At 39.2% G+C, this 22,465-nt stretch overlaps 1 protein-coding gene across 1 annotated transcript; it reads left to right on the top strand.

Annotated features, from left to right (window-relative positions):
* Positions 1-3,599: 3,599 nt before the first annotated feature.
* On the top strand, positions 3,600-6,832 carry LOC124166569. Its single transcript, XM_046544170.1, has 3 exons — positions 3,600-3,617; positions 5,016-5,920; positions 6,073-6,832. The coding sequence occupies exons 1-3, from the start codon at positions 3,600-3,602 to the stop codon at positions 6,830-6,832; spliced, it is 1,683 nt and encodes a 560-aa protein (XP_046400126.1).
* The last annotated feature ends 15,633 nt before the right edge of the window (positions 6,833-22,465 follow it).

Raw genomic sequence — 22,465 nt, 5'->3', positions numbered from 1 at the left:
AGAGCCTTTTTTTCCTCCTTCCCATCTTCCCTTTACTTCCACTCCCTGGCTTCACACAGGAAAACAAAAAGACCCACCACCATACATTTTTTGATCAAAAATGAAACAACAAAAAAATATTAAGGGTAAGAAAATATAGTTTTTTCCCCTGTATTGGAGTCATATCCAATCATGTTCACTTTGAATTCAGAAATTCCTTTGGGTTTCAATTACATTCGGATTCCCAAAAATTGGAAAAAAAGATTTAAAAAATGTAGAAGGAAAATATAACGAACGCGGACGAAAAAGAAATTGCTTTCCCGCCAGACTTCTCTCTCTTTCTTTCTCTCTCTTAAGGGGTGCCTCGGTGGGTGGATTGGGGCTTTCATTGGAAAGGAAAGGGACTGGAGGCGGGAGGCGTTTGGTCGACCGGTTATTTGTTCCAATGGTGAGCTGCCGCCGCCTCTTCTATATGGAACTTCCTCCTTTTACTCCCTCCGCAGAGAGAAAAAAGGTCGATGAACGCGCCCGAATATGAGGAGGAGGAAGAACAATAACACAAAAGCTTTCATCCGGAAACGTTCGAATACAGGAGCGTCCGTTGGTTGGCGGCTGTGTGTGCGGCGCCCGATTCGTTCGTTTCATTTTCGCCTTTTTCGGGACGGGTGCCGATCCTCACTGATTGCCGGACCTCATTCCCAATGCGCGTCCCTATTTAGCCATGCGGTTCATCTTACCAAGAGCTCTATGGTTACCCGTCGAAAAAATATGCGCGCACCCTCATTGTCTACACTAGTGTTCGAACGCAAATGGTAAAAATAAAGAGCGAAACGCGTTCATAAAGCTGGATTTGCACAAGTATTTTTTTGGGAAATGTTTTCGCCATTACTTGTGGAAGAGTTTAAGTTCAGGAAAATGTTTCTGGCTTAAATTTCGCTGGGTTATTGTTTAAAAGCAACAATATGCTTCGACGTGTTTCCCGAATAAGTCATGTAAAATACAGGCTCGACGTCGGAAGTCACTTGCGGATGGTAACTTGCGCAAATGCATTTTATTATACATACCTACTGCTATATTAAGTAACGCCTTGATATTGTACGCAATCCAATCCCTCCCGATGGTTGGTTCACATAAGTCAAACAGAAATCATTCCGAAAAAAACTTTTTTGGACAACAAAACTCTTCGGCTGAGCCAAATTATTTCTTTCACGACAAATGTCACTCTTTCGCCAAAACTATGCTGGATAAATTTCACGGCAGGAAATTTGTTCGTCATCTTACAGAGCCTGCATTGCACTGCAAAGGTATGTCAACTATGAAAACCATACTGCGAGCATTCCTTGATGGAGCTACCTAGAAGATGCGAATTTGAAACCGAGAACCTACAACCTATTCGCCGCCCACTATATAGCGCTCTACCCACTTCATCAATAGGTTCCAAATTATTCACTGATATTTTAATTTTCTCCTTCATTAAAGTAAAACTATTCCTAGTTAGGGACGTATATTTCTTGAAATCATTGAGTAGGGTTACGTGTTTGGAATTAATTCGCCGAGTTGGCTTCGGAATTTTGTCATTAGTAAGTTCTCGGTCTGTCGTAGAGTATCAAAATGAGGTTAAATATATGAATGGATGAGGATTGCGAAACGCATGGATTCCGATTATAAACCAAAATGAGGAAATTGAAATTCCAGAAAATCAAGGAATGCAGAGAATTAAGGTCGTTACCATACTGAATGTGATGGGATGAGACAATATTTGAAAAATATAAACGAAATAGTATTTTTAGGTAGGAATTTGATAAAAATTCGGTGAGAAAAATTTGTTGAATCAGAGGGATCTCTTTCTTGATTTCTCTAGATCAGTGGCGTAGCCAGGAATTCCGTTCGGTAGGGGGTCCAAAATAAAGAGGGAAAAAGAAAGGGGGCCTGGACACCCCGCACCCCTCCCCCTGGCAACCCCACTTCTCTAAATATGACATACACGTTAGCAATCAATCCGCCTACTTGATTTTATTTACTTTTCGACTGAAGGTTTTCAGGTTTTAACCCGGACTAGACATAAGCGGCCTCCAAACAAAGGATAAAAATAGTTTTTCTATCGGATGTGATAAAAAATGCAGTCACAGTACAGCAGTCGACACCTCGGTAGCAGCCTCTATCCTCAATCGATTCGGAACCCGCGATGACTTCATACAGATTGCTCGTTGTGAAAGCAAGCAAGTGTCACACTTAAAAACCGCTCATAACTTTCTCACTTTAAAGTTCATACCACTTTGTAACTTGCACTGAAATTCTTGAGAAAATAATTCAGGATGGTATTAATAAAACAAGGATTGCAGTCTAGACCATTTTACATTTTAAATTAGGCATTCCCTCTTGGCATTCCAAGAAGCGCCTTCTGCTTTACTATGCAATTAGAGCAACGAATTTACTCGCCAAGTTATAGAAAAATATCCTGCCATATATTCAACAAAGTTGCACACTTATAATCTATAGGGAAATGTTTATCTATCTTCGCTTGTTATAATACTCATAATACTGATAAGGTGAAAAAAATAATTTTCCAGGAAAATTATATATTTTCAATCATATTTTATTATGGCCGTCGTAAGAAATTCGATTGAATAGCTTTTGCTGTCAAATTGATTTTTTTCATGATTCAGTTGATTTTTAAGGGAAAATAAATTCTATCGGTTTCAATATTCATTGCTTCTACTTTACCCTCAATTTCAGGTTTCATCTATGAATATGGCACTGAAAAAGTAAGGTTACTGCGGGTATGTTTAATAACCGGGAACTTACATGAAATTCGTCTTCCTAAGTATCATATAACAATTTAATGGTTGCAATATGCCATATATTATTGAACTCGTCATTTAAAAAAGCCCAGTCATACTTTTTGTTTTATTCTTTCAGGAAAGTGGATGAAACCCACAAAAATAAATGATTTTATTTCAAGAAAATAAGTGTTTCCGAGACGCGGTCCTGTCCGAAAATTTATACATTTTTGGTGATGATGGGGCATTTCGTGTGACGTCAGTCTCGATTGCCCAGGAGCATTAAAAACCTTGGCGAGGGCTCTATAGGCGTTGATCTCAATCCCTTTGTCCCGCTAAAACCTTTCATCCCTTAACGTTCTCACCTACTCTCGCCATAAAATCCACACACTTCTCCCACGCGCACTCCGTCTTCCCGCCGGCACTTAAGGGACTCCCAGAGCCTGCCCTAACCCCGTTCGCGACACGGAATTCGACAAATTTCATCCTCTCCGGTATTATTTATTTCCCCTCGCTGTTTCTTCCTCTTCCGCTTCTCTCAGATCTCAACGTCCGTTTTCATCTCGTCCTGTGATATATTTATTCATTCATATAACATATATTCATTCATTTTGCCTTGAGCCTCATCTTCCTTACTATTCGGTTCCAATATTTCCACTCCCTCGTCCCTTACATTTCTCCAAATAATAATGCTTATTTTTTATCCGATTCCATCTCGGGCACAACTGAGCCCAGTTCTCACTAATTTCATCCGTCTGAGTCCCGGGACATATCTACAGTTATTTTTGGTTCGAATTTCATGTTTTCTGATTTAATAAATATTAGCAAAAAATTATAATGATGTCAACTGTCAAGAAGGTCTGTACTAGTGGCAATAACGAAATTTAACTTAGCAAAGCCGGGAAGAAATTCAAGCGTCGATGCATTGCATACAATACGCCAGGGCCGAGGAGGTTATATCGCTAATTTTACATTTCCTTCCAATTTAAATCAAGGGTGGGTCGCGGGTTACACTTCCAGCAGGATATACGAGGATATCATCGTACATGGCAGTCTGAGGTTTAAAAAATGATATTTTAATTAGTTATAAGTGTTTGCAGTTTCATTTTATAATACGTTTGCCTGGCCATGACAATTCTCCACATCCAGAACTAAATTGTGACAATTGATATATATTTAAGCTGTAAATTTGCTATGTTCGTCTTTCATGACCGAGTCTTAGATTATACTTGTAGTTAACTAAATATTGCCTAAAGTCAGCCAAATTTGTTTGATGTAATTCAATTAGCCAACCAGTTAAATTTGGTGTAAAAGGCAGCAGGGATTCAAAATAAGATCATCTCACTCATATACATCCATTTGAAATTCCATCTAAGGTAAGTCCGGGTGAGATGCCCCACCGGGAGAGATGCCCCGATCGTGGTAGTTAAAAAGAAACCATCAGATTGCTCTGCTGGTGGTGTCCGTCAATTAGTTTGACAACTAATATCAAGCCTCAAAAGTTTCGCGGTGTTTCTTTTTTTTTACGTTACTTTAGAACATCATTTCAAGTGAGACTCCGAATTTTCCGCTCTGTTATAGGGTAAGTCGAGGAGAGACGGCCACCGAGGAGAGATGGCCATTTGGCATAGTTTTTTGAACTGCCACCGCTCAGCGCTGTGAGCGCGTCAGTCCATTCAGTAGTCAGCTCTTGCACGTGGTGAACGTTTTCGTGTAGTTTCAACGAGTTCTATGAAGATTATTACCTTCAGAAGTTTTCTAAGGCCTTGGAAATTATCTTCTACACTAAGGTAAGTCTATTTAACTGTACTTGCGATGGATTTATCGTTCGGCCATGAAATAACCTGTTGGAGTATGTATTCTTGTGCATTCCTAACCTCAAAACTTCTGTATTTGACTCGTCGTGTGGGAGCTAAGGGGGTGGCCCTCTCTCCTCGACAGAAAGGAGAGATGGCCACTTCATTTCGAGGAGAGATGGCCACGCCTTTAAAACGGCATAGTAAGCCAATTTGGCTCAGAAATTGTTATTTAAATTATATTTCTCAAGTATCTTGAGGTCTTTTGCTCTCTTAGAAAACGACTTTGTCAAATATTTTTTTATAATAATATTAACTGAGGAATGTAAGTGTACAAAAATCGCACACATTCAAATTCTTTAGGGTCATTTATTAATAGTGAAAGTACAATAAACTTGAAACATTGCTAAATAACTGAAATAGATCTACATCCTGTTTCATCCTTATTTTATTTTTTTAGATGCCGTCTCAATACAAGCCGAAACCAGGAAGCTTAAGGGGGCAATCTTGGGCAGAAGAGAACTTGCAGAGAGCTGTGCAGGCGGTCCGAGACGGAATGAAAATAAAATCAGCAGCTGATGCCCACGGGATACCTAGGACAACTCTTCGGAATCGAATTAAATCTAAGTCTTACAGTAAGGGTCGATTGGGTCCCGATTCTCTGCTTGGGGAGGCCAATGAAACTAAACTATGCAACCACATTTTGGATCTTCAAAAAGCAGGATTTCCAATTAATCGTAATGATCTGAGGTCATTGGCTTTTGAGTTTGCTGAAGATTTAAAGATTCCTCATAACTTTGACACAGAAGAGAGAAAAGCGGGCTATGTTTGGCTCAACTCCTTTTTACGGCGACATCCAAATCTTTCAGTTAGACAATCTGAAAATGTGTCACTAGCTAGAGTTAAAGCTTTAAGTCGAGAAGAGGTAGGTAATTATTTTGATCTTTTAGACTCTGTCTTGACTCAGAATAACCTTGTAAATAAACCTTCATGTATTTTCAACGTCGATGAGTCAGGACTTCAGCTTAACTGTAGAGCAGAGCAAGTTATTGCTGAAAAGGGATCAAAGGTAGTTGCTTCCGTATCTTCTCGGGAGCGTGGAGAAACGGTAACTGTCATTGCATGCTGCAATGCCGAGGGAAATTTTATCCCTCCAGTAGCAATAATGAAGGGCGTGAACAAGAAGCAGGAGTGGGAGGATGGTATGCCACCAGGAGCAAAAATTTTTATGTCACAGAAATCAGCTTACGTCAATGCAGAACTATTTTACTTGTGGTTGCGAGACTGTTTTGCACCGAGAAAACCAGAGGGTATAGTTCTCTTGATTCTTGACGGGCATGTGTCTCACTGCAACTCTGTTAGAATGTTAGAATTTGCCGCAGAAAACGGCATAATTCTTCTTTGCTTACCAAGTCACACCACACACTTCTTACAACCCCTTGATAGAGCTTTTTTTAAAGCACTGAAGAGTTATTTCTACAAAGCTATAAATACGTGGCAAAAAAAAATGTGAATAGGAAAGTATCTAGATTGCAGTTTGGGCAGCTGCTCAGTGATGCGTGGGGAAAATCTGCTACTCCTGAAAATGCAATATCAGGATTTCGCGGAACTGGAATATTCCCACTGAACCTGAATGCGGTGCCAGAATATGCATTTGTTGAAGTTGAACAAACCACGCAGGAATCACAGAATATTGGTGAGGTTCCTGAATGCAGCAGGTTGGACTCGTCAGTTGAAAACATTGGTCAATCAACTGGACAACAGGCAGTGCAACGGGCAACGACTCCTCAACCAAGTTGTTCTTGGCAAAATGTTTCAGAATTAACTCCTTCTAAAATATTGAAAAAAATTTCACCAGTTCCCAAAATATCTAAGACTTCTTCTACTTCTTCAAGACGTAAAATTGGTGCTTTGGAACTAACATCAGCTGAAAATATTGATAAAAATAAAGTGAAGGAGGAAAAGAAGAGTAAGCCATCGAAAGCTAAGAAAACTGCCCTTCAACCAGCTGGAAAAACCAAGTCAAAGCGTAAACGCAAAGACAGGAGCAGTGACGAATCAATCGATGCAATGGAGTTGGACGACGGCTCAAGATCTCCACAATACTGTTCAGACCTTGAATATTACTGCGTAGGATGTGGGGAAAATTATAAAGAAACCAAGTCTGCTGATGATTGGTTCGAGTGTGTGAGGTGCAAGAAGTGGCTCCATGTCAGTTGCTCCTCATTCAATGACATTTGCAACCCATGTGGCAAGGCCATAGTAAAAAATGTTTAAACCACATAGAAAACATCCAAATTAGCCAACTTTGTATCAGTTTCACTCTCTATTTTGTAATACTGTAATGTAATACTACTTTATTGATACCATTAAAGCTAATTGTAGTTAACACCACGTATGTAACTTTATTTTCATACCAATATTACCGCTTGGCCATCTCTCCTCGACCCCATGGCCGTCTCTCCTCGATGTTAAGGAGAGATGGCCACTTTACTCAATTTTACTAAATATTTTTTTACATATTTTGTGAGAATAATTTGATAAATTTATTCAAGAAACCGTAAACTAAAATAACTAATAGACTAGGTTCACATGCAATTAACAATTTTTAGGTAAAACCTTTCGATTCCGAGCAATTGTTAAAAAGCGTGGCCATCTCTCCTCGACTTACCCTAAGGTAGAGCATAATTGTTCTGGTCGGCATCAGTTAAAATGCTTGAATAATTTGAATTAACGGGTGAAAACTTGTAGCAGCATGTTTATCAAATGCCCAAAAGAAGTGAAAAGTCATCTTAGGTCATGTGCTGTCCCGCTGGCTGTAAGGGCAACTCTCCCGTACTGAAAGGAGAGATGCCCCACCTCTCCTTGGGATAGATGCCCCAGTGCTATCTTAAGGTATAGATGCCCTACCTGTATTGTTTTCAATTAATTATAACCAATACGATAGAAGCAGTGGCTGATTTATCGGGGGGATCTATGGGGGGGATAAATTGGATACCCAAGGGGGGGAGCTATACCCTCCCCCCTTGGGTATCCAATTTACACTAGATAGAATGGTAATTTTTTCCGACCCCGACTACTGCTGGAATTTTTAACCCCACTTAGCCCCCCCCCCCTTGTCCTTATCCTGGATCTGCCACTGGATATAAGTCATATTAGTAAGTACGTCAATAGAAGAGTGCTAAGGTGAAAAGTGCCTCCTAATTTTTTAATCGCTTTGATACAGTCTAATTTGTGGAGATGGGTATGGAGACGATCTCCACGATTATTGAATCAGTTTATTAGAATTAGCTTTATTAGATTTAGCTTTTTATGCCTTGCCCCTTACAATCTTGGTCCATGACTTATTGTATTGCCTAAAGCATAATCAAAATCAGCAAGGCCTCCTTGGCTACAAAATAAATAATGATAGAACCATTCGCAACAGATTCATCATCATATTCTACACCTCACTAGCTGCAGCAGTCACATCTCTATTCTCAGCACTGCCTCCTTCTGACCAGCGTAATATTTACATCCCATCTCCATTAGTGATTGACTAAGTCGTTCGTTTAGGTGATGTCGATCATCGCTCACTATTCACTTGAGTGATTCAATCGATTGTTTTTTTTCTCTTTTTCTCTTTCGAAAATGCCGATGAGCAATTTAAGGAACCTCTCACGAGGCTGAAAGCAGGTGATAGCGGGATAAGTGAGACTGCGAGGTACTTCTAGTCCCCTCTCGGATTCTTCGCCGATGCAGGAAGAGGGTAATGCAAGCAAAAATTTCTTTAGGTCCATTCGGCATGGAGCAGGAAAAGCGACTTGTCAGTTATAATCAAAGCCTGGAAAAATCGGTGTTTGCACCTGATCGAGAGACTAGTATATCAATAGCCTATCAGATTGCTGAAAAGCTTGTCCTTCAATGCAGAACTGAAGATGTCGGATTATGACTAGCTTAATTCATTTTTCAGAAAAAATTAGTGCTAGGCAGACTAATGGGTTGTCAGCTGGTAGAGGTGAAGGTATAAATAAAGAAAGCGTTAGTCACTTTTCTAAAATACTCTCAGAATTATTTCAGGAGAATGATTTCTTTGCCAGGCCGGCCAAAGTCTACAACATGGACGAGTGTGGTTTTCGGCTAAATAACGTCCTAGTGAAGATTTTATCCACAAAAGGTGCTAAAGATGTTCAGATTCTGACATCTACGGAGAGAGGAAATAACAACACCGTGAATGCGTGCTGCAACGCTGAAGTGCAATTTCTTCCTCCTCAAGGTACACTTGTAGTACACTATTCTGCCACTACATGCCACATGTGTTTTGTTTTGCATTCGCATGGATGAAACAAAGGCAAGCAAAATGAGTGTACGCCGTCAAGTGCTTTCATTAAGCCATGTATTCAGTTGTTTGGAACTAATAATTATTGTTCATAAAGATTATATAAAATTAAAATAATGAATGATAATAAAATGTTCATGGTGAGAATAATTTCTTTGTATTATCGTAGTGAATAAAAATATTTTCGTGAAATCCCAAGGTGCACAAACCTATGTGTACCATACTGTAAAATATTTGTTAATGAATAATTCTTTCAAATTTCACTGTGATTTTATTTTTTCAACCCACTCCGATTATGAAAGGAGCCGGAAATATAAAACAGCTCAGAGACTCATGGGTGTAAAGAGGTTAAATGATATTCTAATTTTGCAGGCATACGAACAAATGAAAAGTATATTTTTACATTGTGGAGCGGATCTGAAAATGGTATTTCTCAACATACACAATCAGCAGTGAGCAGAGTGTCTGGAAACTTCTCTTGTGAGTACAATCGCGAAACCCTATGAGCACGCTCATTCGGGAGGAGTTTTTCAACTTATGCTGGATGAAAGCTCAATGTTTTCGTTTTAAATTGGCTGTACTGTTTTCATTAATTCACTAAGCAATTCTTGGTTCCCCTTTGCTTGGGTTGAATTTATTATTCACCCCGGCTAGACTCCGTCGCGCTGTGAATAAGCTCATTCATAGCCTCCTGACGGGGAAAACATCAACAGCTTGGAACAATAGGGGGAATGGAAGAGTTTCTATGTGTGATGAGATAAGAGAATGGCAAAGATGGGTTTCGTAGGTAGACAAAGACTCTGTAATGGATAAATAAGCATTTTGATTCTTAAGAGTAAGTCAGCTTATTGTGTGTGTTCTTATTTGCATAGATATACTTCAGAACACCATTCAAGGTCGTTCACTTCAAGCTAGAAGTCATCAGTGATTGCGTGAATGTCAAGAATTTTTATTGGAGATGAACTAATTTGAACTATGTAGGTGTTAATCTGAAATTGGACACTATACTGAAAGGACCAAAACTTGTATATCTAAGAACTCATTTTAGAATTACTAGCATGTGAATAATAGCAAGTGTCATTTTGGCTCTTTATGATATTTTGAGCTTACTTAAATCAGCTTGAATTCCCATTACCAGTGCCGCTACCTAAAAATATCTAACCACATTTATGGTCTGCTCAACCAAACACATTACTACATGAATCTCCCTCACTCCCACTCTTACTTTCTGTGATCATTCACTAAAAATCATGGTTAACCGTTTGTCAAACCTCTGATCACTTCCTTATGTCAAAACATAAACAGAATCTCTATTTACAAAACTCATGAGAGCAAGTCGGTGCGGGTGAGTATTACGACTATTTTTAAGAATAATTTGTCTCGTTAATTACGCAACAAATCTATCCACTAAACTTTTATTTTTAACAGGTTGTTGGTTTTTATTAAAGCTTTAAAATAAATCTGCGGAAGCCACTTCTATTTTCGAAAATAGTCGAAGAATCGCCTATAATTTTAGCCATGAATTTATTTGCACTGTAACGACTCCTGAGATATATTCCATAAATATTCCGCCAAAGACGTAGGCATGCACCTCTCCTGATTTTTATTAAACATTTTGCATTTAATTGCCTCCACTTCTAGCATTTGTGCTTAAGAATATTCATTATCACAGGAGGAGGTTAATATGAACAATTGGAATGGCAATGGCTGAGAGTGGACTAAGTTTGGGTTTTTGATAGAGAATTGTCTCAATTTTTTATCCTCATCGTACATATGTGTGGATTTCCTTATTTTTAATTCCTTTTCTGTATTTATCGTTCCAAACAAAGTCAAAATACGCGAAACTTTTAACACTATCGTGTCCACGAAATCATTCATCCTTCCGTTACTACCAACATTTCCCTCCTATTCCTGCCCTTCGTGTTTTCCCTTCCAAAGGCATTCAAGTCCTGCAGGCTCTTCTAAAGGCCTTCAAAGTCCGCCTCTTCCCATTCCTCGTTCTCTCGCCTTATCTATTGGCCAGGCCGTGGGCATCTCTTTTTCGCCGAAAGCCCAATCTCACTTTACCCCGAACATCCATTTCGTCCTATTCTATCGAACTGTTCATTCATCCCTGACTTTTTTCACCCCCCCCCCGTTCCCTTTCGCATAGAACCAAACACACTAATCCCACGAGTGAAAGCGGCTTTCCCCTATGTTGCGTGCATGTGGGGAGGGTGAAGGGGGTGGAAAAGTCTATAGTTCCCCATTCTACCACTTCCGCACATCCCCTTAAAAACTCATCCCCACCCTTCCGATTGCCCAAAGAATATAAAAGAAAAAAATTAGCAAAGAAAACATTTCAAATCCGACCATCATGACGATAGATGGCGGCTTAATTCTGTGATAGGCCGTTGCCCTTTTAAATTACTGAATAAATAATCGGAAAGAGAAAATATAAGCCAAAGGGGGTCCGGTAAATACGAAGGGTTCGTTCGTGGAGGGAAAGGGTTGTATTCGGCGGTATTCATTCCGGAAAAAAGAATGCAAGTTGAGAGAGGGAGAGTTGGTGTTCCTTCCGGAGGGATGGAGAGCAGGTGGGAGGGTGGGGGAATGGTTTGACTATTGAAAAGGAGGACGCTGTAAAGGGTGAGCGTTCGGGCGTTGGTATTTCGGACGAGATGGGAGGTTGTTTTGTGCCGTGAGCTAAGTTGGGTGTGGGAGAGGTTCGTGGAATAAAGGGAGAAAGATAGATGGATGGAGTCTGCCCTCCCATCCACCCCTGTCGACGGCTCTCCAGCACTCTCGAGGGCCAAGCCGACTCGTCCTACCCGCACTTCTGCCGGTGGGAAATAAAACGCGGGGATTCATATACTACAGGGATAGGAGGGCGGATCATGGCTTAGTTTACGCCGGATATTCCGATCGAGGGAGAGAAGCAAGAGGTCCGGAGGTTATACAGAACATTGCGAAGTGAATGGAGGCAAAACTGCCGACCGCACGTCATTAAAACTCTCGGAATTTGGTAGAAACATGGAAAAAATGGACACAAATCAAGCTTGGGGTCCTTTCCATGAAAATATCATCAGCATGAATACATTTTGAAACACTTCCCAAACGAATTGGCACCTCATAACTCGTTGGCTACTACAGAAGTCCTTGGGAAGGGGAAAGAGAAAAACATCACCGGATTTTCTAGTAAAAGATAGAAAAAATCACTGCTTTGAGTCGCATCTGACGGAGAAACAAATTACTTCTCTATGATTGTTTTCACCCTGGTATCCCGTTAGATAATCATGTATCCCTACTACTGCAATGAACACAATCGTAATATTTTCATAGTTACTGAAGTTAGGATCTAAAAGAAACAATTAGCTGAAGCTAAAAACTAAAATTAACAACGCTGTCATTGAATACGCTATCATAAATAATTCATTCTCTATTAACAAATGAAGTGCGAAATTATGTCTGAGAAAAATGTAACATTTACTGACAAACACTTCCCTGGATAAGAGATTGATAAAAACATTTTGTGATTAAATGCAAAACGTCGATGCATATACAAAGCTGAATAATGTTTTTGATCTTCCTCCAACTAATTGATATTATACATGTTTTTGCAAGAGAATTACTTCGAAAATTATGGATTATATGAAGATATTTGCTTATTGAGCACGTCTTAATAGAAAAAATATTAGCGAATGTACTTCAGTAATGTTGTCATAACTTAACGTCATTTTCCATGCCGGGATTCCAATTTCTAAGGAATGGAGTTCCCGCAATTTTCCTACCCAGGAATCCAATGCTTCAAGTTTTATCTTACCTTCCATGTTAAAGCCTATGATTCTTTTTCTTCACTGCCTATACCATCTGTCTCATTCTCCTTCATTTTCCCCAAGATGTACATACGGAGGGATACCGAATATCGTGCGCGTTCCCGAAAAATAGCTTTGGCTTCGAACGTGGCAATCTCTCCGGCTTACGCAGTTGACTGCTACATTGATTGGGCTAAATTTATAAATAAGGGCTCGACCAAAAATACCGTTCTGTTAAATTTCTGAGTCTAGATCCCGTCAACCAAAGCCCGCGCTGCCTTGACATCCCCATCTCTTGTTCAGTCACCCAGCGATACCTTTCCACCCTCCTCCGAATTTCTCAACTACCCCTTTCATGGATTTATAAACTCTTGTGTGAGCATGGATAGGTAGACTTGTGGGTGGGACGCAAAGCAAGGGATGACAAAGAGAGATTGGAGGGGAGTAGAAAAACGAATATGCGAGGATGTGGAATTTGGTTGAAAGCGAGTGGATTATGCGCGACTGAGCCAATAATGCTCAAGCGATGGGGTTGAGTTGGGGATAATCCCACCGGACGCGTATCACGGCAACTCAAAATAATAATAATAGCAGGAGAATAAAGAATTATGAAAAAAATGAGAATGATAAACTATAAAGGTTTATGGCAGAGAGAGACAGGGAAGAACAGCCCTTCCAATACAGATACGTTAGAACCTTTCTTTCCGAACCCCTTCCCTTCCTATCCTCTAATTCTCCATCATCATAACAGAGCGAAATAAACGAGAAAATGCCTCTTTCCATTACACAGTTTCGCGAATAATACAATGAAGGAATGTGATATGACGAGAGAATAATGATATATACTGGATGCAGGAAAGGTGACACGAAAGGTTTCCACCGCAAAATATAGCCTGGGTGAGGATATATTCAGGAAAGCAGTGAGAGGAGAGCGTAAAAATATTCATCATCGGAATTAGCATACCGTTTGTGAATGGCTCGTTGGGACTTCCAGCGCAAACAGCCTTAAAATAGACGTAGCGCCATATCTCCACTCATTCCATCCGGTGCAGGTACAGTGATAGACCGGTTTCGGAGGGATAACACTATTATGGTACCATAGCTAGCTTCATTTCTAGCATATCCTTAAATAATAGAGATAGGAGAAATGGGATTGGAGTTGCCATGCTTGTTTGCGTGTAATAAATGAGTACAAAGTTACGTCGATGGAGTTCACGTTTAGGTGTTCCATCCGTGAGAGAGGAAAGTTAACCGTCTGTGAATCCCTAATAAAGTGTATTTATGACCATCATTACGTCGACAAAATAACTAGCCGTCAAGGCAGAATCAAAGGTTTAGCCTTATGAATGGGTGACAAATATGCTAAAAAGCACCCAAATCCTTTCTCCATCAAAATTTACAACAGGAGGAAAGGAGGACGAATTACCCGCTGCCCTGGGAACAATGGTTTTCGGTCTGTAATAGGGTTGCGGCTCATATACCCAGAGTTCCTCAATGATCGAAAAAAACTCAAGCTAAACTTTCCAGTGCAAACAAGAAGGAAGTTTTTAGTTCACACCATACTGAAATTTCCAAGCTGTTTCCTTAGTACGACGTAAAGTATTATTTTAACATATTATAAATATGTTGTAATCGCTTAACCATTTTCAAGAATTACTTGTGTGTGCATGATAGGTAAAGCGATGGTTCGCCGATGTTGCCATTAACGTTCGCTAATAAATTAATATTCAATAAATTCATGCTAGTAAAGGCAAGCTATCAGACGAAAGGAAAGTTATATCACAAAAATATGCCGAAAAAATAAACATCTGTGCTGCATTATTCTTGAATGGTCTAAGCCCAATGACCTATTGTGGCCCCCTCTGCGATGAAGTGAAGAGTCAAATAGTGCATTTGTACAAGTATTTGTACGAGTCAGCATTTCAGTAAGCCCGCCAAATTACAAGATAGGATAAGCCCATATAACAGTAGTGATTTTCAATTAAGTTGCTTCTTAATTTTTGAGTAATTGAAGACATTTCTTATTTTATGGAATCTTTCAATCTGCTGGGGGTTGTAATCCGCTAACAAATAAGGGGAAGATAAGGTATTTGTTTTTAATTGTGCCCTGTTTCTACTTGAATTCTGCGAGTCAAGCTTTTTTTGGACAAGGCTCTAAAAGAAGTGGACTATTTTTCGCCAAATAGAAGATATCTGAAGATATAGATCAAGTTATGGATACAGATATCAGAAGAATTATTTGCTATTTTATACATTTTATTACAGACGCTCAACGGTTGTTCGGCTATTGTGTGGAGGAGCCCGACGCCGCCGCAGGCCCACGCAATTGTCTCTATGCGCCCGTTGTCTAGTGGGCGGGTTTGACAAGGGAACATCCCGATCACCCGCTTCAATAGCTCCATTGTCCTCTTCCCCCACGCATTCAAGGCCTCTTCCACCTTTCCCTGAACTCCCCCAAAAGTTGCGTCACCTGCGCAGGCCGTTAGGAAATCGCGGATTATTGACCTCAACTCCAGTCCGCTGTTTTTTTTAGCGTCCGGCCATCCTGCCTCGCTGAAACGCGAGGGAACGGGGGATGGGGAATGATCACTCCAGTCCCTCCCTTTAAAGCCTCGCCAATGTTTCCAGTCGCGGCAATTACGAGAGGAGGCGAATGTCTAGTCTCCAGCGCTTGCGGCACTTTGCACTTTGGAGGTGTTTCGTCAAGAAGGCAAGAAATGCGATGCAACGGATTGATAATTTTCTTTCTTTCCCCACCAATTTAGTTTAATTGCTGTTTATGCAATGAAAAGACGGTTAAAATCTATTACAACGGCCAGATTTTAAGAATTGTCTTTCAAATGAAACAAAAAAAGTATTCCGTACCAATTCTAATGGTTTGCTAATGGCTACTAATGAGACTATTGAGTTATTTTTCTACATTAGCATCCTGTTAAGATTCTAAAAGTACAGAAAATTCTTTAAGCTAATCAAATCTGACATTTTATCGTGGTAACTCCCTTATGAAGTGCAACTTGATCATAATATACTTCGTTAAAAATTTCGAAAATCATGTTGAATGATAGTTGCGATTACCCATACCATTGACCAGCTAAACAACATTCTTAATAAATCACTTATTAACGTAAACAACAGTATTCTAAAATTGATATATATTTTCCTTCAGCTTGTAAGTAGCCCAATCCCAGATAGCATTAAGAAGACTTTTGCCCTAATGATATTCGTCAGAAATGCGTGAAATATTATCTTCAAATTTTACATTACCTGTACAAACTATTGCACCACAAACCTATTAGACATTCTCCGTAGTAAATGTAATGTGGATTTCCCTACCAAATATTGTGTGAGTATTGTTTATCTTTGAATAACAACAATACTCCCTATCAATTCCCAAAGATAAAATATCAAAATGTGTTGCCATAGGTCGACAAAATAATTACGGCGTCATATTCAGTTAATTATGGCTAAGAGAGAGAAGGAGAAAATGCTGCATGAAACCTTCAAGGCTCAATAGTTATGGAAATATTTCAACATAATCCACAGACAAATTCACTAACTCATTTTTAACTGTGTGGTATTATAAGGTTTTCTGATTAGTTAGGTTTTCCGCATGGCTTTTAAACCTAATGGTACTCTTCGAAAGAAGCTTATAAAGTGTAAGGAACCGATAGATCAATTAGGCAGATGTGAAAAGCATTATTTGAAATGCAGCGGTTGCAATGGTGTCAACGTGGGTCAGACAGGGAGAAATAACATTTAAATCTTACAGAAATAATAGAGATGATATATGTAATTTTTCTTAGCACATAGTATGTAACTGTCATCGGATTGATTTATAAAATAAATAACATGTACATTTAAAATTGTGCAATGACCGCCGCAAATTATATCCTAGAGAGCAGATAGAAATTTTTAAAATATTTAATAATCAGGATAACAAACTCATACACGAATGTCTTTTCCGATCCTTTTCCCCTATTCTGGCGACCCTTTCAAAATTCATCTCTTCCTCCATTAGGTAGCAAGGTTAAAATTATTAGATCAATGCATAATACCTTATGCCTTATGTTAATGATTACTCATCGAAACTCGGGTGACTTTATGCGAAAAGGAAGTGGTATAAGTAACGTTAACTAACCAATAAACCTTGTAATCCGCTAACCTATCCCTTGCGGTCCACAAAAGCAGCGGTCAGCCTCCTTCAGGTAAAACTCAATCTCATATCGTCACCGCTACTTTTAATACTTCAACCTCCTCTCTGTGCCTCTCTGTGATCCCCAACTCCTCCCTTACTTCCCTTTTCCCTATGCTGGTCAGTCCTTCCATTTCACCCCTCAAAACTCCTCACCTATCCAATGGCCACTTTTCTCGCGTCACGTCAAAACTGTTTCCATCGACAAACAAAAGCGACGACGGCTACGGATATATCGACTGTATCCTTTTGGTCGACGTGTCGAGGAAGAGGGAGGGCTTCCTCGCGCTAGCATTTCCTTGGCGTAATATTTCTCCAACCAATTCTTCCTGCAATTTTTCCAGCTGCCAATCTATCATCGGGAATTTTTATGGCGTGAGGAGAGTCGAGGGTGGGAGGAAGCCTTTTCGAAATTTTTTTCTCTTTGATCGTACTCAGATGAATGATGGATTGATATCACGTCGCCCTTACAACTCGCATCCTGTCCGCTCTCTCGTAAAAATCCAAGATCGACCAGAGAGTTTTAAGCGTGTTTAGTTCGCCACACACACACACAAACACACGCCATGAGCTCCGCAGAGCACAATAATATGATGAATGCGGAAAGAATGAGACCCATCAGAAAAAAATGAATGTTTTACGAAAAATTTATATTTTGCCGTTCCCAATGGTAGCACGTGGGATAGACGGAAAACCGAATTGATCGAATTTTTATGGAAATCCATCCTTTGTCTTCTATTTGTATTCCTCACAAACATTTAGTACAATGGAAAAACTTGGACTACTTTACCTTAAATGACAATCTGAAGTCCTGTTATACTATGATAAATGTAAGCATAGTATATCAAACTGAAATATCATTTTCCCCATAAATATTGAAAATGATCACCATTTACTTTAAAATACAAAGCTACCATTACTTATGCAAATCCTATGACCTTGTCTCGTCTATTTTCCCTTTGCTGTAAGTAATATTGCTACTCCAAAGCTAAGCTAAGTTATAGTTTTCTTAAGACGGTTCAAAAGCATTCAGTGCTTCCATAAATTTAGAATATTAAGTACCACTAAGGCAAACGTTTGAAGGCCATTAGCGAGAGATTTTGGTTAGTGGAAGAACAAGTCATTTAGACCATTTTTGTGTTTCCTACTTTCATTGAATTGGGAATTATGGCTTAAACCTGATGTAAAATGGTTGAACTTATCACATATTGGGGTTAAAACCTTGAATTCACATCATAAAATACGCAAAAATATCACAAAAATGTAACGATTAGAGTTCTCAGTATACCTGTCGAAACCCTGACTGCCCTATTCGCAGATGAGGCACGGTAACACATCCTGATTAATCTCCTTTAAAGAAACCAAAAATTTCAAATAGCATCGCACAATCGAATGTAGAGATCGAAATAACAAAGAAGCATATTAATGTTGTCAAATTTACTGCAATTTCGTCCAGTGAAAGACAGGTTTTGAGGCATGTATTTCAACATATTGCTATATAACTACCGTCAAGGTTTTTATATGAAACAATGAAGAGTCTCCAATTACCGGGGACGTGCGGGGTATTGGCAATACACAATGTATGCACACCAAAAACTCTGCTTCGTCATGAGTTAGTCCTAGATGACGGATGAAAACGTTAGGATCTCCGTGCACAGATGTCTTTTATAAGTGCCTACTTTAAGTTCAATGTCATATCTCCTGTATGGTATCACTGCCGTCACAGGGATACCAAATCATAATGGCTTCTCTTTTCCTTCTACTCATCATGTAAAATCTTCTTCACACGTTAAACACGGTACCTATGGTGACAGTGGCTTAGAAATACTACCCAAGTTTACTCCGAATCATGCATAATAGATCTATTTCACGAAAGCCGTAATGTTTCTTCAGTATTTATTCACCAAGAGTCCACCTAAAATGTAGCAAAAACTTTCTAGTGAGTTTACAAGTTATGTTATAATACTAATGTATTGCCATTTTATTAATTGTAAATGCAGGTGCGCGGTTAATGTTTCTTCGTTTTGCCGTGCCCACTATTTCCTTAGAATCCTCGCCCAACGACAGTACCTTTTACGTAGTTGAGTCTCTCGTCATTCCCCGTTTTCCCACCTCATGCACCGCTGCCCTCGCGAACTTACTGCGCACTTGGTCGTCCTGCTACGCAAAAGCCCTTCCCCCATGCCCTCTGCAATCATGACAAACTCTCTTAACGGTCACTGCACCTCATTCTTCCACCCTTCCCTATGGCAATCCCTTCTCAGCTCCCTTCCCGATCGTCATCCCCAAGACAATCCTCTTTGCCTTCCCCTTGTATGCAGAGCCCCTCACTCTCTCCACATCCAACACCAGCATGCGTATTCAAGAAAAATCACGAATCGCAAAAAATCTTAAAACTACCACAGTCAAAACGACTACAGCCATAAATATTTTTATTACCATTTTCGTATTCAAGAGGTAAAAACACGTTAGTAACAACTACATTTTCGAAAATGTATTTGTAACCTTGCAATTACCTGCGAATTTTTATCCGTGTATTTTTTTTCCATCCATCCATGTGGTTTTGGTTAACAGACTAAAATGTATCCCAACTAAATGTTGCTTCTTATGATTTTACTAAACAGATAGAGAGAGAGAGAGAAAAAAATCATTGCTACAGTAAATTTTATACCAATTGGTTAGGACACTCGAAAAGATTTTTTTCTAAATCATGTATTTGACGTTATAACACGAGTACACTTTCAGGGATGCGCCAAGTGCACGCTCTCGGCAAGCATGCACATTCAATTACGCAGATGGCTAATTAAGATTGAATAGCGGTGCTATATCACTGATATCTCTATATCATCACCATCGCTCAATAATCCAGGGAATAGTCAAACACAACTCTCCAATTTGCTATATTTGATATATATCTATTACTATTTACTTATTTCTCATTTTTTTATCTTTCATCTCCCTCTCCCACATACATCTCCATTCAAAGCTTTCGGTTTTTATCATCTTATCCCACTTTTCCCTTGTCCTTTTGGTGGTTATTTTCATCAGACCCTAATGCTTTGCAAGCTATCGGATTAGGCTGTCTTGTTTCCAGCTAAGGTTTTACAAAAGACTTATCATTTCTCTCACACATCTTACGGCTTCCTATTTGCCCATATGGTTTATAAATTTGATACCAATCATTCATCTGTAGCGTAATATATCTACTGTTTTCAACCTATAAACCTCGGTAATTATCATGTATGGATATGTTGCTGCAATAAAGCAACATTTTCGAGACGAGGTTTTTGATTTCCATGTACTGTAATACACTACCCCAAAAGGTAAATAAAGACTTTCATAGTTAATAATAGTGGCGTAGTGAAGATATCCAACGAAATGGTAAATATTATTAGCAGCGACTGTTCCAAGAATATTTGACTGTGTTTTCAAAGCATATTAATGGAAGTTTACGCTTGGTAACCATGTTGGCAGTTTACCACGTTCAGGTCAGAGTCGCTTCCGGCCATAAGTTTACGCTCAACTCCCTCATCATCAAACCCCGCTGTACATCTTCCTCTCCTCCCTCATCTGCTTCTCACAACGCTCCAACAAAAGCCGGCTTGGATTGCATAAGGATTCACCTAGCTCCCCTATCTTTCTCTGAAGGTCTCCTTCTCCCCCCACGCTCCTAACTTAGGACAGGGTTCAGGAAAATATAAGGGATTGAGGAAATGAAGGTGACTCCGTGAGGAGGGAAAGAAAATATTCTTAAGCTTATATATACATGGTGGAATTTTGGCGTTTGATGAGGAAATAAAAAAAGCCGCGCAGGATACCATAAACAGCTTCGCTCATCACCATTTTCACAAAACTTCAATGTCTAGTCTTCCTGAATTCTAAGGACCATATTTGTTAGATAAACTTCGCAAAATAAATAATATATAGCAAATGGAAAAGTTTTATCAAACAAATATTGACTTTATGAAGGTTATCTTCATATTCCTGACCCAAATGTACGGGTTAATAGGTTAATCCCCTTAATGCTCAAAGGTAAAATGATAGTAATCCGTGAGAATCAATAAAAATAACATTCCGCAGTAGGTATAGTGTCTTTCCTGAATCGTTCAGCTCGATTGAAGCTGTTACGCTTTAAAGCCGCCTAAGTAGAATGTTTTTTTTCGGGTTCTCTGATAGAAGTATTCAAACGTGGGAACTAATATGGTACTTTTGCATTTATACCACATTTATAACAATAATCAGCTGATAATTACCTCTAGTTGCCTAGGTAATTAATGTAGTACTTAGCAATATTTTTTATAATTTAAAATAAAAAAAACTCTTAAATATAGTAATCAATTATGCTTAAATATCGCAGGAAAATGATAAAATTCGATTAATATTGTAATAAGAGAAAAATACACCACAGAGGAATTAAACTCTCATGGCTCATAAACGCCTTAATGCTTACGGAAAAGACCAATGAATATCCTAATTTTTGAAATTATTCGAAGTACGGACGTCTTCCAATGTAAAGTAATTAAGGACACATGAAAAAGAAATAAATGTAAGCAAAGAGCAATTTATCAAATAATGAAACAGTAGGTGATTGAATAATTGGTTAATGGCGTATAAAAGGCTAAAAATGGGACTTTTATGTATTCTACAAATTAAGTTAATTGAAATGGATGCGTGGATGTTAGAATTGGAATTTGAAATGGCTTGAGTCGATCAAAATTAGCTAAAGGCGAAAGATCAAACATTGGTGATGGCCAAATAAGAAATGGCTCACGGAAGTTATCGATATTGGATGAAGAGAAGAAATTTTATGAATGGACAGATTGGAAACAGAAAATGAACGTTGAAAATGAAAGTGTACTAGGCCAGTGATTGATATGGCGTAAAGCAGAAATGAGGGGAAGAGATTCGAATATGTGAATGCCATGGAGGGCGATAGGATTCATTGAGCTAAAGACGGAGATATGATTGGATGAGAAAAGTATAACATTCAATGCACTTGCATTTAATATTTAGGATCCCTATACTTTGTAAGTCTACATGTAATCATGCGGTGAGATATTTCTAGATTAAATATCGTCACCAAAATTTAAAACGTAAAAATCAGTCGTTTGCAACGAAAATGCCTCGAGAGCTCTTACAGAGATATTCCTTTATCTCTTAGTGCGTATTTATATACTTGTGCCCAACGACATATTACTTTGGATCATCATAAACACGAGGAAATGTACCTATTTACCACACATCCCCGAATGAGTCCTAGCAAAACCTGAATTCATGCGTCTCCACCAATAGTTTTTATTCCAGGGGTTAAAGATTTTAGCAATGGTCGGAAAGAATAAAATATAGCTAAAGGTAGGCAGGTATGAGGTGAAATCAATAATATAGGAGCCGAAGTTTTAGTGAAGGGAAGAAGGCGTGGGAAAGTTAGTGGCTGTGCGGAGTAGATAGGGATGGACTGAGAAGGAGTGAAAACTGGGAAGATTTTTCCATCGGCCTCAAAATAACCCCAACCCTCAGAATGCCTCTAATTCACCCCTTGGGAGAGACATTCACCACGTTTCCCACCTCCCATTGCTACCAACCCCGGTGCTCATGCCTAGATCCAG

The sequence above is a fragment of the Ischnura elegans genome, chromosome 1 (assembly GCF_921293095.1).
Source record: "Ischnura elegans chromosome 1, ioIscEleg1.1, whole genome shotgun sequence".
Lineage (NCBI taxonomy): Eukaryota > Metazoa > Arthropoda > Insecta > Odonata > Coenagrionidae > Ischnura > Ischnura elegans.
The sequence above is the reverse complement of the archived record's forward strand: the minus strand, read 5'-3'. Positions and strand labels throughout refer to the sequence as shown.

What these genes read in the sequence shown, in the direction of transcription:
- LOC124166569 (XM_046544170.1), top strand. An exon ending in CACTGCAACTCTGTTAGAAT is followed by an intron (nt 5,921 to 6,072) that starts GTTAGAATTTGC and finishes AAATGTGAATAG; the next exon opens with GAAAGTATCTAGATTGCAGT.